This window comes from Sturnira hondurensis, unplaced genomic scaffold, assembly GCF_014824575.4.
Source record: "Sturnira hondurensis isolate 20B ecotype Veracruz unplaced genomic scaffold, ASM1482457v3 Scaffold0009125, whole genome shotgun sequence".
Taxonomy (NCBI): domain Eukaryota; kingdom Metazoa; phylum Chordata; class Mammalia; order Chiroptera; family Phyllostomidae; genus Sturnira; species Sturnira hondurensis.
In genome coordinates this window covers 4,124,424-4,139,747 of record NW_028081756.1, presented here as the reverse complement: position 1 = coordinate 4,139,747, position 15,324 = coordinate 4,124,424, and the positions used below count along the sequence as shown (strand labels likewise).

The 15,324-nt window shown below is 47.8% G+C and overlaps 1 protein-coding gene across 3 annotated transcripts in view; it reads left to right on the top strand.

The window, feature by feature from the left end:
• The window catches only part of ALOX5 (arachidonate 5-lipoxygenase), a 44,349-nt gene extending 29,572 nt beyond the window's left edge, over window positions 1–14,777 (top strand). The window contains exons 6-14 of one of the 3 annotated variants that reach the window (XM_037056711.1): window positions 754–926; window positions 4,122–4,268; window positions 8,816–9,019; window positions 9,739–9,825; window positions 11,476–11,654; window positions 11,957–12,078; window positions 12,460–12,560; window positions 12,878–13,048; window positions 14,129–14,777. In XM_037056711.1, the coding sequence (XP_036912606.1) occupies window positions 754–926; window positions 4,122–4,268; window positions 8,816–9,019; window positions 9,739–9,825; window positions 11,476–11,654; window positions 11,957–12,078; window positions 12,460–12,560; window positions 12,878–13,048; window positions 14,129–14,308 (1,364 nt within the window). In that variant the 3' untranslated portion in view covers window positions 14,309–14,777. The remainder of the gene's footprint in view (window positions 1–753; window positions 927–4,121; window positions 4,269–8,815; window positions 9,020–9,738; window positions 9,826–11,475; window positions 11,655–11,956; window positions 12,079–12,459; window positions 12,561–12,877; window positions 13,049–14,128) is intronic. The other 2 variants (XM_037056713.1, XM_037056712.1) reach the window with 2 other exon arrangements.
• The last annotated feature ends 547 nt before the right edge of the window (window positions 14,778–15,324 follow it).

The window sequence follows — 15,324 nt, the reverse complement described above, 5'->3', positions numbered from 1 at the left end:
CCCCATCCTGCTCCACCATGGCTGGCCTGCCAGGCCCAGCTGCCCAGGCCCAGCTGCCTAGGCCTCCCCATTACCCAGGCTGTCGCCCTCTGCACCTGCCACTATGGTTTCCATAGCGGTTGCACATTTTGTACTACTACCAACAGTGCACAAGGGTTCCAATTTCTCTACATCCTCACCTGTTGTTGTTTTTTTTAATACTAGCCATCATGACAGGTGTGAGGTAGTTTCGACTTGCATTTACCTGATCATTAATGTCACTGAGCATTTTTTCGTATACCTACTAGCCATTTATATGTCTTCTTCAGAGAAATGTCTGGTTAAGTCCTTTGCCCACTTTTTTAATTGGGCTATTAGGTTTTTTTTTGTTATTGAATTGTAGGAGTTCCTTATATATCTTGTACATTAACCCATCATCAGATATACACATGCTTTGCAAACATCTCCCATTCTGTAGGTGCCTTTCACTCTACTGATTGCTTTCATTGTTGTGCACAGGTTTTCAGTTTAATACAATGCCATTTGTCTGTTTTTATTTTTATACTTGAGAAAAGGGTACCCAGGAACCTTCTAAAGCCCATCTCAGGGAGAACAGGCTGGTGCTGGCCTGACCCAGTGACAGGCAGGGGGACAGGTGACTGGACATGGCGGGAGAATCCTAAGGTCAGCCAGGTGTCTAGAGAGTGCCTGGGAGAGGGGACCAAGCCAAGCCCAGGCTGCCTTCACTGAGATCTCAGGCTTCTTTCCTCCTAGAGCGGGTCATGAATCACTGGCAGGAAGACCTCATGTTTGGCTACCAGTTCCTGAACGGCTGCAACCCTGTGTTGATCCAGCGCTGCACAAAGCTGCCCGAGAAGCTCCCAGTGACTACAGAGATGGTGGAATGCAGCCTGGAGCGGCAGCTCACCTTGGAGCAGGAGGTTGAGGTAAGGCCTGGTTTGCTGGGGACAGTGAACCAGTCCAGAGGCCAAACTCAATGGCTAGGTCACATTATGTTGGCAGAAACCACCTTCTGTGGGTCAGTGCTTACTGGCCCGAGGCTGTCATTCCTTGGCTCATCTGTTGGGCTAATAGAGAGATCAGCTGCCCTCAAGTGAAGCAGCTTCTTCCTTTTCCTGGGTATTAATGAAATGTCTTGTCCAATGTGGGAAGAGGAATTGGCAGTGACATTGCTACATAATGCTTGGCTCTAGGAACATAATATCAATGTCAATAATTCAAAGAGCTCTCTCTGACTAGGGGCCTGTCATAGGTCAGGCTTTATGAGAGCAGCTTTACTCACATGGCCATCAAATTGTTACCCAGCTTGAAAAGGTGAGGAAATTGGTAAAAGAAACAATCCTACACTAAAAAAGTATGTAAATAAATAAAAGGAGAAAACTGATGGAATTGTTTACTTTCTAATACAAATGTTGATGTCCTCTGCTTCTGCCCTCACCTTCTTCCCAACCTTTACTCCAGCCTTCACCTGCAGAGTCAGCTCTCTCCAGTTTCAAGACAGACCTAGTCTTAAGAAAGAAAGGGTTCAAACTGCCTCCACTGTGGGTCTGGTTGGACTTGGTGTCAGGCACATTCCATGCTGGGGACTTGAGGTCCTAGGAATGGCCCTTGGTCTCCCATTAATTGGCCTATTTCTACTAGAACCAAGACAACTGGGCCTCTTGCTATCTGCCACCAGATGTCTATGTGGCGGCCTGCTGTTTCCAGTTGCCCTATCTTGCTTGCTCAGCTCATCTTGGAGACAAAGAGGGATGGTCAGTGCCTTCTGTGGACAGATCTGTTAGCCCCCACACCCTGCCCACCTGACTCTGGAGGACTACCTTCCCAGATGAAGTCCCCAGGAAAGGTCCCTGCTCCAGGGCAGGTAGTTCTAGCCACGCTCACTTTTTGGACCTGTCCAGGGACCCAGACACTACCTGGTTACATAGATGTCTGACAACAACAACACATGCCCCCATGCAGGTAACACACACAGCAATATTCCTCTGTAGGTTAATTACTGGGTGTATTAACACTGATTCAGTGCTACAGGTTTCAAACTTCAAATCAGAGGATCTCAGAACCTTAAAAGCCAGAGAATCCTAGAATTGGAAGGCATTGAGCAGTCATCTGTGCACCTAGCCATCCTGGCAGGGGACAAGCTCTGCTCCAGGGTCCTTGCCACCTCCAGGGCAGGTGGGTTAGAGCCATCTTTGTCATTATGGTCATCTTTCCTTTGAACCATAGTCTGGACAGTCAGCTGTGGTTTTGGTCCTAAAGCAGTAATCTAATAGCCACCACTGACCAGAGTCACACACACATGCCACTCCATCACCTATGCACAACCCTCAATTCCCTGAACCAGTCATTGTGGCCAGGAGAATCACATTGACCAGATGGAGAGAATAGTACACCAGACAGGCATGAATACTAGGGTCTACAGCAGAATCCTAGAGTCAGAACTGAGATATAGGGTTGCCTCTCTCAGTTTCCAGAACAATGACACTGAAGACCAAAGAAAGGGTGTGGCTTGGGATAACAGAGAAATCCCTTGATCTCAGGCCCAAATCCCAGACCACCTGGTTCCCAGGACTAGGTTCACAGGGCCTCCCTTCATTCATCACATTAACTAACCTGGGTCCTCTTCACAATATGATTGGCAGCCATTCCTTCTGCACAGTAGTCACTAATGGTCACCTCTGCTTTGAAAGGCCAGTTGTCCAGCCCATCACAGAAGCTGAGACAGGCCTGTGACCCACCAGCCTGCATGTCCAGGTGTCCCCAGGGATCCTGTCACACATTGTCCTGAAACCCTTCCTCTGCTCTGGTTAGCTAAGGATACTATCCCCCACGCTCTCATTCCTCTGCCCCACATGTGCCAAAGGCAGATGCTCAGAGCTCATCACCAGTGTCACATGACTGCTGGAGTCTTTGCATTCATAAAGAAAGACTATGGTAGCTGGGCTCTCAGCTCTCTGATATTTTGTATGCCTGAGCATGAAATGTGTGCACAGGTGGCCACAGTGCATCCTCTGCTGGCAGAGGTGTGGACACACAACTTCCCTAAGCTCCTGTCGACCTGTTTCTGCTATATTGTAGACCCCAACCCCTTCCCCAGCTACCCACAACTCCTGCCTCCATCACTCACTTAAAACAAGAAAGTCCTGGGGATGTAAGGTACAGCATAGGGAATATGGTCAGTAATACTGTATAACTACGTATGGTGTCAGGTGAGTGCTAGATTATCCATTGAATTACTTCATTAGCTACATAAATGTCTAACCATTACGCTGTACACCTGAAATACACACACACACACACACACACACACACACAAGGCTTAAGAAGGCCTTCTACCAAAACCCCAATCATGCAAAAGAAAGCCTGGGATACTCAGGTTGGGATTCCTCTAGAGGACTCAAGTGTAGTCTGGAGAGAGCTGTTTTCTACCCCAGACACATTTGTTCTGTAGTGAAACATAGTAACTAAAGAAAAGGGTGTAAATCAGGAGTGTCAAGTATGGTCAATAAACTTGCACCAAATACTCATCCCACTGGGCCACCAGCCTCAGACAAGGACACAGATCATACCACTCCAGCAGACACTGCATGCCCCGGCCCCTGCAGCTTCTCAATACCCCAGAAGAGCACACCCCACCCAAAGACCCTAACTTGATCCTGTAGATCTCTGTCTACCTCTATAGAGACAGCCCTGACAGAGTCCACTCCACCCCAGGCCCCCAGCAGAGTTTGCCTAGTTTTGAACTTTATGGAACTGGAGTCCTACAGCTATACTCTTTGCTGTTTGATTTATCTATTTTATACAAAGTCCATCTGCTTTTTTTCTTATTAAGCTGTCACTCTGGGTTGTCTTTCAACACTGTTCATAAGGGTCAAGATTTCAGGTACAGCAAATGCGAAACTGGCCACTTCCATGCTTTACCTATGGGAAAAAACACAACTCTACAACCTGAAACTCTTGACAAGAACCAACCCTGAGTCAGAGAACAAAAGAACTACAAATTCTGAATTGCACTGAATTGCAGGGGCTCCCAAAGCTGCCTATCCCTCCCTGTGGGTCTCATTCTAGGGTCCATCACTAGCTGACATTCATTTGGACATATTTTCTCTGGCTTCCTGCAGCAAGGGAACATCTTCATCGTGGACTTTAAGTTGCTAGATGGCATTGATGCCAACAAAACAGACCCCTGCACTCTGCAGTTCCTGGCTGCACCCATCTGCTTGCTGTACAAGAACCAGGCCAACAAGATTGTCCCCATTGCCATCCAGGTAGGCTACCAGGCTTGTTCTTTCCCTAGGTGGCTTCACCATCAGCAGACAGAACTCAGGGAGGAATTTGTTTTGGTGGCTCCACAGAAGGATGCTGAGGGCTCTACTAGGTAGACAGGAAAAACAAGAACCTAAGGCTTTCTGCGGGCTGTAGGGAGGGCTGTCCACAGGGACAGAAAGGGTCCCACTCCGTAAGATACACTTGAGAAATTCCTGGCAAAGAGTTACTACTCTGCAGAGGGCATGCCCTGGGATAACATACTTCACCCCAACATTGGAGAGGAGCCCAAATCAAAGTACAAACAGGGGCCAGGCAGATGAAGCTGTGACAGAAGCTGAAGACTGAAGCTACTGAAAGGCACCACAGAGGCTGGGTCAGGAACTGGGCTTCTCCTGGGAGGCTGTGTTTCAGTGTCCACAGGTCTTGTTTCCACCAGGGGCAGTGGAAGAGGAGGGAGGGGAGCAGTTTGGGGGAGAGGCAGGTGGGGGCAGAGTTTCATCCCTCCCCATTCCTGGCTGCCCTCTTCTTCCTCAAAGCACCAGGATGCTGTGACACTGTGGGAGCTGGTGTACATATAGCGAGAAACAACACCCAGGACAGGACTAGGTATAGGCCCTTGTGGGTGGTCTGCACTGGGGACCTATTGGGGACAGGCAGACAAGCATTTTGTAAGCAGTACTTTTAACTAACCATAAACCTGACATTGAGTACTATAGACATAATAGCAGCTGATTTTGTCAGGTGCTAACCACATGCCAAGACTATCCCTAAGGGTTAACCTGCACAGTCCACAATCCCTCATCCTCATTATGAAATGTAAAAAACTCTAAGACTTCCAGGTTTTCCAAAAAATTGGCAACAAGCTTGTTGGTAGCAAAACTTGCTCGGAACTAATAGAAGAGGCTTTACCCATTCCATGTGAAATTCATATGTCGCTGCTAGAACACTAATATGTTTGATTGTAAAATATCATGTTGCCCCCAAACCAAGGTTGGAGTGAGAGATGTCATGTAATGAAGTATATGCAGTGCTAAAATCTTTAAAATCCTGCATTCTGGAACATACAGCCATCAGGGTTTTAAGTGAGGACCTGCCTCTATTCATGTAATCGTCACTGCAACCCTGCAAGGTAGGCAGACATTATTGCCAGGGACTGTTTTCCTCAAATAGGGAAATCGAGGCACAGGTGCACATAGTCAGTAGCAGAGCTGGGATTCACACCAGGCCATCTGGCTCCCAGAGACTATGCTCCCCTCAACCCCATCACCCCGTCTCTGGGGCATGTCTCCTCAAGAAGAGCTCCAGACTGTTATCAGAGAGAAGCTCTATCCTTCAGAAACTGAAAATGGTTAAGGGGCAGGTAAAATAAGAGAAGTCAACAGGGAGGAGACCAAAGAAGAGGGCATTTACTCCTGGGACATGCCTTGGAAGCAGCCTGTCCTCCAGAGACATCTTGGAGTGGCCCGGAGTCAGGGGTCTGGCTTAAGTCCCAACTCTGCCACTTGCTTATAGAGGCCAGGGAACCTTGGGCAAGTCATGAAATGTTTCTGAATCTCTACCCTCTCCTGATAATGTAAATTTGGCAAACTATAAAGCACTGTGCATATGAAGGCCAGAGCATAATAAGTTCAAAATCTTGTTCTGAAAAAGTTCCAGGAAAATAAATAACCCCCAGCCATGGCTAACAAAAGAAAAAAAGCCAAAATAGACACAAGAAAAAAGACAATCATAGATTTTTTTTAAAAAGCATAATGTGGTGGTAACAAATTTGAAAAGCTAGAGGAAATGGATAAAAACCTGGCAGAACATGAATTATCGGAAGAAATTGTAGAAAATAGGACAATTTCCACCTAAGCAATCAGGAAGCTGACTCACTGTCTAGGCTGGGAAGAGCCCCTGTTATGAACAGTCCAGTATTTGGCAGCCTTTATAAAGCACTCATTTCCAGAGTTCTTTTTTTAAAAAAAGATTTTATTTATTCAATGTTCGACAGGGGGAGAAAGAGAGGGAGAGAAACATCAATGTGTGGTAGCCTCTCACATGCCCCCTACTAGGGACCTGGCCTGCAACCAAAGCTGTGCTCTGACTGGGAATTGAACCTGCAACACTTTGGTTTGCAGGCCATTGCTTGGTCCAGAGCTCTTTAAGGGTTATTGGCCACAGCTCATTCTGTGGAACCGGCACAGCCTCAATGCTGAAACTACACAGGCAGGATCCAAAAGAACTGAAGACCACTCCAAGTTACAAATGACTACTATGTCATAATCAAGTAGAGTTTATTCCAGATGTCTCAATATCAGGAAAACTATCAGCATATTCCACTATAACAATAAGGGGAAAAATCTTTTGATTGTATCAATTAAAACTAAAAGGAAATTTAATAACATGTAGTAGCCACAACAAATAAAAATTAAAATAATAATGGAAGAAAATTACTTCTATATAATAAAGCCAGGACGTGCCATTCAAAAATACCAATCCTGAGGCCACTTCCATTAAAGTCAGAAAGAAGAATGCTTAATGAACAAAATAAACGAACACAATAGAAACAGACTCATAAAGAACAGGCTGGCAACTGTCAAAGGGGAAGGTGGTTGGGGGCTGGGTGAAAAAAGTAAATGGATTAAGCAAAGAAAATAAACCTCATAGACGCAGACAACAGTATGGTGATTACCAAAGGGAAAGCAAGGATGAAGGGAGGTCGAAGAAGGTAAAGGGGGATAAATGGTGATGGAAGGAGACCTGACTTTGGGTGGTGAACACACAACACAATATACTGATGATGTATTATGGCACTGTATACCTGAAACATATAGAATTTTATTAACCAATGTCACTCCAATAAATTCCATAAATATTTTTTAAAAAGAAAAGAGAATGCTGGTAGCACCATGGTTATTCAACATTGTCCTAGATGTGATGAACAAGAAAATAAAATAATAAACATGTAAAAAATGAGAGGACTAGGACTATATTTTGATAATGATATGATGGTAGACCTAGAAAACCTAAGAGATTCTAATTTTTTAAAAAATATATTAGTTAATAGGTTAATTTATCAAGGTGTCAATAATACATGCCTCAAAAACACCATTAGCTTTTCTCCATGCAAACAACAAAATATAATACCCATATAAAGTATGTAAATATCTCATTCATAATTTTATATTATTTTAATGTTGAAATAATATTTTAGATATATTAGGTAAAATAAAATCATATCATTAACATAAACACATTTCTTTTTACTTTTATTACTGTGGCAGCTTTTAAAATTTTAAAATTCTATTTATAGCTTTCTGATTTGCAGCTATTGGACACTGCTGGTTTTGAGACAGACAGGGAAATTACTTTCCAAAACATTTAGTATGACCTTGAGGAGCCCACTTGGTCACCCCCATCCCCAATGGCAGTCAGCTCTCCTCCTTAGTCACTCTGCTGTCTACACTGATCTCTGAAGGGCCTACTGCCCAGCACCCCCTTCCCACACCCCTCCTCACCTGCTCCTGCAGCTGGAATGCCACTCTCCCATTTGTCTGGATAACTCAGTCATTCTGAATGTTACCCTCCAAGAAACCGTGCCCTCCTCTGAAAATGGGGTAATGACAGTGCTTACCTTTCAGAAGACATGACATCACAAAGTGGGGGCCTGCAGCTGAGCCAGCTTGATGAATGCAAGCAACTATTGGCATTGGCAAAGCTAAAGAAGGACCAGGGGTTTGGTGAATGAGGAGGGATGCAGATAGGGACCCAGTGCCCACAGCCAGACCATGGGGCATGGAGGCTTTCTTTTCAGGCATTAAGAAATGATTGAGTGTTTATAAAGGGATTGGCATGACATGATTTCCATTTTAGAAAAATATCACCTTGGCCCACTGTGGAGTTGCAACTGGAGAAGTAAGACAGCCTGGTCTCTACTAGGGAGGCACCTGACTGCAGGTCTGGGCTAAAGGGACAGTGACCTGGGACACTGCATCATGAGGACTCTAGAGCCCTGGGAACTGGAGAAACTACTCAAGGCAGGAAGGGAGTCAGGAGCAGCATCTGAAGCAGAAGCTGGGGAATAACAGCATTTCAGGGAAGAGCAGAGGAAATGATAGTGCCTAAGACCAAAAGGCAGCCAGAGCCAGGAGGGAGTATATTGGGTAGGAAGGGCAAGAGGGAAGATGGGAGCTGGTGGAAGACCACAACAATGTGCCCTAACCATCTAGCACTCACTTCGTGCAGATGCCTTCATGCACTCCTATTCACTTTCCATAATAGCTCTGTGAGGTGAGTAAATACTGTCCCCTTATTCCAAATGGTGACATCACATCAGAAAGACTCAGTAAGTTGTCCAGGGTCCCAAGGGAGTAAGTGATGTAGCTGGAATGAGAAACACAAACCCTGAACCATCTGTTCCCCTCTTCATTAATTATCCTCTAATGATTCAAAAGTCAGTTTAAGAACTTTGGATTCTTCTGGAATTTCTGGAGAGGCCAGGCTCTCTTATAGCTATAGTCTGCAGTGAGAGATTGCAGTGTATTTTCTTCTTTTTATGTATCAGCTCAACCAAGTCCCAGGAGATGAAAACCCCATTTTTCTTCCTTCGGATGCAAAATATGACTGGCTTCTGGCCAAAATCTGGGTGCGCTCCAGTGACTTCCACGTCCACCAGACAATCACTCACCTTCTGCGCACACATCTGGTGTCTGAAGTTTTTGGCATCGCCATGTACCGCCAGCTGCCTGCTGTGCACCCCATTTTTAAGGTATAGCAAGTTGGAGAGAGTATCTGTATAGGGAGGGGACAAGATGGATGGGGAGGAGCCATGACCTTCTCACAGGACTATGGCTGGGAGTGGCCAGCAGACAGGCCCCCTGGAGAGATGTTCCAGGACAGTAATGCCTGCTGACAGCTCACTGGTTCCTGAGGACACAGTGCCTGGGGCCTGACACCCTGGTGGCACAGAGGCAGGAGGACAGAGTTTGAACAGGCAGGTGAGTTCAGCATGACCCTGGCCAGAAAGTGCAGGTGGCAACCCTCACTATCACTACCCTTCCCTCTTCCTGAATCCTATCGGCGGTGACTGTTGGGGTGAGTATGAGCCAAAAATATTTCCATGTATCTCACCGTTCCCATCTGTAATACGAAGATCAAACAGTACACCTTTCTTACAGGATTACTGTCAGGATTAAAATAGTAAACAAATTTAGAGAGCTTAAAACCTGGTGCATAAATACACTTTGTACAAATGCTGACTGTTGTCATTTTTATCATTATCGCTATCATTGAGCCTCAAAGCTTCACACCAGGCCTGAAGCTACTGAGCAGTGAAGACCTTCATGCCAACCTGCAGTTCCTCTCTGAGGCCTAGCATCACCCTCCACGGTGGACCAGATGGAGTTGCTGAGGGTCCCTGGGGATCCCAGGAGAGATACAAGTACAGGTCTGGACTTCTCTGACATTTTCTTTGGATCCTCCACCCAGCTCCTGGTGGCACATGTGAGGTTTACCATCGCTATCAACACCAAGGCTCGAGAGCAGCTCATCTGCGAGTATGGCCTCTTTGACAAGGTGGGCGCTTCCCACCCCACTCCTTGCAAGGCAGATCCCAGCCTGGTGGGTAACCCCTCCTCAAAACCAACATCCCACCTCAGTTCCAGATTTCCCTCCAGGAGACCAGGCCCCTAGACACCATGGAGTGGGGGTCTGGGGAGGGTGGATGGTGGAGGCTGGAGGTGAGCAGACTGAAGGCTTCCCAGATTCTGTGGCTAGTCTCTGACACCTTCCACCTGGCTACTGGGCAGTTCTCTTCTGAGTGCATTCCCTACAGCTCATCACCAGCTCTTCCTCCTCAGTTTTTCCCTGTCACCTCTTCCAACCCTCCCTTCTTCCATCTTCTGGTATGTGGGTGCAGACCCTGCCTCCTGGCACCCACTCCTCACCTCTTATATACTAGGGACCTGTTTAGGGACCCCCACACCACTCTGCTGCCCATCACTCTTTACACAGCCTCCCACCCTCTGCCCTTCCAGGTCATCAGTGCTCCCAACCCATTCTCCTCGTCGGCAGAGCCTCGGTCCCTACTCTTTCCTTACATTCTCCCAGGTAGTACCCCATCCTGCTCTGACTCCCAAGTAGCCTTACCAAGCCAGGATCCGCCCCTCTCCCCACCCTCAACCCCTGCAGGCTTCACCCTGACCTCCCTCTTTCTTAGCTTCCATTAGTGAGCAGCCAGGTGGTCACTAAGGTTGAGCCACTGTTTCAGTTGCAAATGGCAAAACCCAACTCAAAACAGCTGAAGCTGGACAGGAGATATATTATCTCATATGCCTGAACATATAGGGGCGAGGAGCTTCAAATGATAATGGATCCAGGGATTCAGTGTCCCCAGGATCCAAGCACACTGGCTTCCTCTCTCTAAACTGTATTTGCCTCATGCTCCACAAGGGCCTTCCCCCGTGGGAGCTCCAGGCTCATTTTTTCAAGCAGTGACCATAGTCTTCTTTCCTAGTACATACCACCGGGAACACCGATTAGTTCCACTTGGGTTGAACTATCCTTGGGGACACATGTCTGGCACCCCAGCACCCAAGTCCTCCTTGAAAGATTCTGTAACCTGAGTGTTCAGCCCCCATGTCTCGTGTGCATGCCTGAGAGCAAGTGTGCCTGTATCTCAGCCACATGGAGGAGGACCAGGATCACTCCCTGTGCCTCTCTCTATCCCCCTTTAAGCACACCACAAGCCCTTAACAGAGTTGTGCAGGTCCTGGGGGTGGTTTCTGCTCCTTTCTTTCACCCAAAGGTTGGTCACTGAAAGCAGTATTCGGACTTAGGCCGCCTGTATTCAGAACTCAGAATGAGAGCTGTCACAAGGCTGCAGCAACCCAGGTCCCCACTCTGCCAACTGCCCCCTGCCCCTCCTCAGGGTGGGAGTTCGCCCCTTCCTCTTCAGCTGCTCCTGGTCTCTGCACATACCCATCCACCTCAACCCCTTGCATCAGGCCAAGCAGAGGCTCCTCCCTGTGGCCTCTTCATTGGGCTGCCCTGGTGTTCTACAAGTTAAACATTCTCCTACCCAACCTCACAGGACCTGGCTTTGATCCTCTGTGTGCCTGGCCACTACACTACTGACCAGTTTTTCTCCTGGGAGCTCCAGGACCTGACGCTGGAGGGGGAAACCAGCCTCAGCTTAACACCATTCTCTCTTCCCTCCCCATCAAGGCCAATGCCACAGGGGGTGGTGGTCATGTGCAGATGGTGCAGAGGGCCATGGAGGACCTGACCTATGCCTCCCTGTGCTTCCCTGAGGCCATCAAAGCCCGGGGCATGGAGAGCACCGAAAACATTCCCTACTACTTCTACCGGGATGATGGGCTCCTGGTGTGGGAGGCCATCAAGACGTGAGTACAGGCTGGGTATGGGACCTACTCTGTATGGCCGGAGCTGGGGGGCTTCGAGGAGTGAACATGAGCATTGATGGACCCAGCTAGGAGTCTCCACGACTGACTCAGTGAGCCAGATGCTTGGCTTTGTTGTCAGGGCACTAGAGGAGGAAGGGAGGTGTGTGAGGGTAGGGTGACCTTAATGACCTGGATATTAAGGATAAGTGACGGGGTCACTGATGGGGCCCTGCCTGGGGGCACAGCTCTGCAGATCCTGGCTGTATCACCCACTGCTTGTTGGGCCCCTTCTCCTGAGCTAGGTTTGTAGCTGATGTGGTTGGTGTCTACTATGAGAGTGACCAAGTGGTGGTGGAGGACCAGGAGTTGCAGGACTTCGTGAAGGATGTTTATGTGTATGGCATGCGGGGCAAAAAGGCTTCAGGTAGGGACCACTCCCAGCTCTCCTCCAGTCCTCTCTGCTGCTCTTCCCTGCACCTCTGAATTTCCTTGGGCAACATGGGCCTATAGTAGTCACCTTAGCACCTGGGTGCTGGGGCCAGAGTCCCCAAGGGACCCCTGGCCACCAGAATGCCTCACTGGGGACGCTTCAGGGCTTTCTGTGACCCTGATAGCCTGGGTCAGAAATATCAGGAGACTAAACCAACCTGCTGATCCCCCCCAGTGTGTCTCTGTCTTGCCCATGCCCATCCCTCCAGCACTGGTATAGGGGACCCCAGGGAAGGATGAGGGTGGAAGTGGCATTCTGCTGGTCAGCTATTCCTCCTGGAAGGTGGGCCTTAGCCAGCTCCTGGCTCTGCCTTAGGCTTTCCCAAGTCCATCAAGACCAGGGAGAAGCTATCCGAGTATCTCACTGTGGTGATCTTCACGGCCTCAGCCCAGCATGCGGCAGTGAACTTTGGCCAGGTAAGCAAGGGCAGGGCAGCCATCTGGGTGGTAAACTACCAAGATCACCTTGACCATGACTACTACTGAGCCACGGGGTAAGGTAGTCAGTCCTCTTCTTACTTTTCCAGCCAGCCAGCTAGGTAGAGGAAGCCAGGTGGAAATCAGGCAGTCTCAGGGCCCAGATCAGGTGTTCCCACTGACGAATCTGCCCACTTAGTGGAGGACCCCGGCTGGTGACAGGGAAGGGCCCGGTGGATGGGGAGGAGTGCACAAGTGGGAGGCGGGAAACACAGGCAGGCAGTGTCTGGATTGTGTGTCTGTGGCTCTCCCTGCAGTACGACTGGTGTTCCTGGATTCCCAATGCACCCCCAACCATGCGGGCCCCACCACCCACAGCAAAGGGTGTAGTCACCATCGAGCAGATCGTGGACACACTGCCAGACCGAGGCCGCTCCTGCTGGCATCTGGGTGCGGTGTGGGCATTGAGCCAGTTCCAGGAGAATGAGGTGAGGCCATTCTGCCTCTTCTGGCAGGCAGGTTGCCCAGGTTTAACCCACTTCTCAACCTCAGGGTTTTGTGACTCAGGACTCAGGTAGATACCTGTCCCCCAGGAATCCTGAGTTCTGAGGCTGAAGTAGCCACAAGGTCCTCAGGCCTGCAGCTTGAGAGAGTGCAAGGTGGCTGGGGCAAGAGAGCAAAGGGGACACTGCTCCAGTGATGACACTCCCCACAAAGGCATCCCCACCACACCCAGCTGTTGATGAAGCTGTCTTCTGTGAATTTCTCTGGCACCCCAGAGCTAACAACTAAGAGTTTCCTGGATATCCTTCCAGACATTTCCATACACCTTGTATAGGCTAATCCCAAAGCTGGGTGTCTCAGTAGACACAACGTGATGTCATTAGTTCAGTGCTGCACAGAATGATCATACCAGGCCCAGACTCATGGGAATTTTAAGTTACTTAGGGTACTTGCTAATGTGTTGGTCCCTTACTAATATCGCTGGATATGTTTCTTTGCCCATATGTTTCATAGGACCAGAGGATGCACTCCAAGTAGGGGAATTTCTAGGTCCAAGAATGTTGAGACTGAACTGCCCTCCACAAAGTAAACCCCAAATCCCATCAATAGCATATGATGCTTCTCCCACCCTTTCTAGCCCTGTATATGAAACTTTCCAATTTAAACAATCCAATAGTTTTTAAAATACGTCTAGTTTTAATTTGCAAACATCTATGTAAGTGTGCAAATGAGCACACTACCTCAAAAGGGCGAGAGGAGGCCAGCGCTGGGGCCAAGATGGAAAGATGGCAGTGCTGTGCAGCGCAGGCCTCCGTAGCCACATGCTTGCCATGGCTGGGGCCAACAACAGCCTCCATATTTACCTGCACCATTACACGTCCTTATAGCCACCCTGGAGGCTTCCTTAGGGAAAGCCAGGTTAGAGATGGCATTTTCATTCTTATAGCACTCTCAGCAGGCAGCAGAGGATGACTCCCCAGGGCTGATCTCTGTGGGTAGGATAAGGTTTGTCAATTAACATTGCTGCATTGCAGAGTAACCTGTCTATCTGTCTGGGTTCTCAGCTATTCCTGGGCATGTATCCAGAGGAGCATTTCATTGAAAAACCCGTAAAGGAGGCCATGGCCCAATTCCGCAAGAACCTTGACACCATCGTCAGTGTGATCGCTGAGCGTAACAAGAATAAGAAGCTGCCATATTACTACCTGTCTCCAGACCGGATTCCCAACAGCGTAGCCATATGAGTGGCTGCCTGAGCCAGTCTCACCCCGGGACGGCCACCTGTTCCAGCCTATCCAGGGGGGGAGGCTCACAGAGCAGGACTTCTGGCCTTTCTCTCCTGGAATTCTGCCCACAGGCCCCAGGCTGACTGGCTTCAAACCAAAGGCTGCCCCAGGATGGGGTGGCTATTATTAGCTATAATGCCCACATTATAGCTAAGCTTCAGTGTATCTTCCTTTTTTATTCTTCAGTCTTGAGTGAACCCCATACTTGGATCCAAGTGTGGAAACACTGCCAGGCCCCTCCTACAAGGAATAGGATGGTGCAGCTTCCTACCCTTTACCTAGCTCAGCACTTCTACACCAGCAAATCAGGATAAATGATAGATGTTTCTTCTTGTTGGAGGCATAGGATAATTATTTTCTGTTTTATTTATGCTTAGTTTAATTTCTTGTGTATAGTACATGCCCAAATAAACTCCTGTTGAGTGAATTAAGAATTAGTTGTCATAAAAATAAAGTTCATTTAAAACATTTCCTTCCACATGCTACATTCCAACCAACTCAAAACAGCTAACATACACACAAAAAAGCTGTAATCCATTGTGATTCCATCTACACAGAAGCCTCTCCACTATCCCCAGTCTGGATAGCTTCAAGAAGCTCAGCCAAACCCAAGCAGAATAAAGTAAACCATTCTTCAAAATCAAACACCTCAAAACCACAGTTAAAGAGAAAATCTTGAAAGTGGTGACACATATAACATATAATGGAATGATTTTAATTACAGATGTACTTTTCATCAGAAACTATAGAAGCCAAAAGACAATAGAACAGTGTTTTTAAAGCTTTACAAGAAAACAATCACTAACACAGGATTCTGTAACCAGCAAAAATATCCTTCAAATGTGAAAACAAAATGAAGAAATTTTGAGGTAAATAAAACTAAGAGAATCTGTTGACACCAGAGCTACACTACAAGAATTGCTAAAGAAAATTCTTCAGGCTGAAGGGAAATGACACTACATGGAAACTCAGAT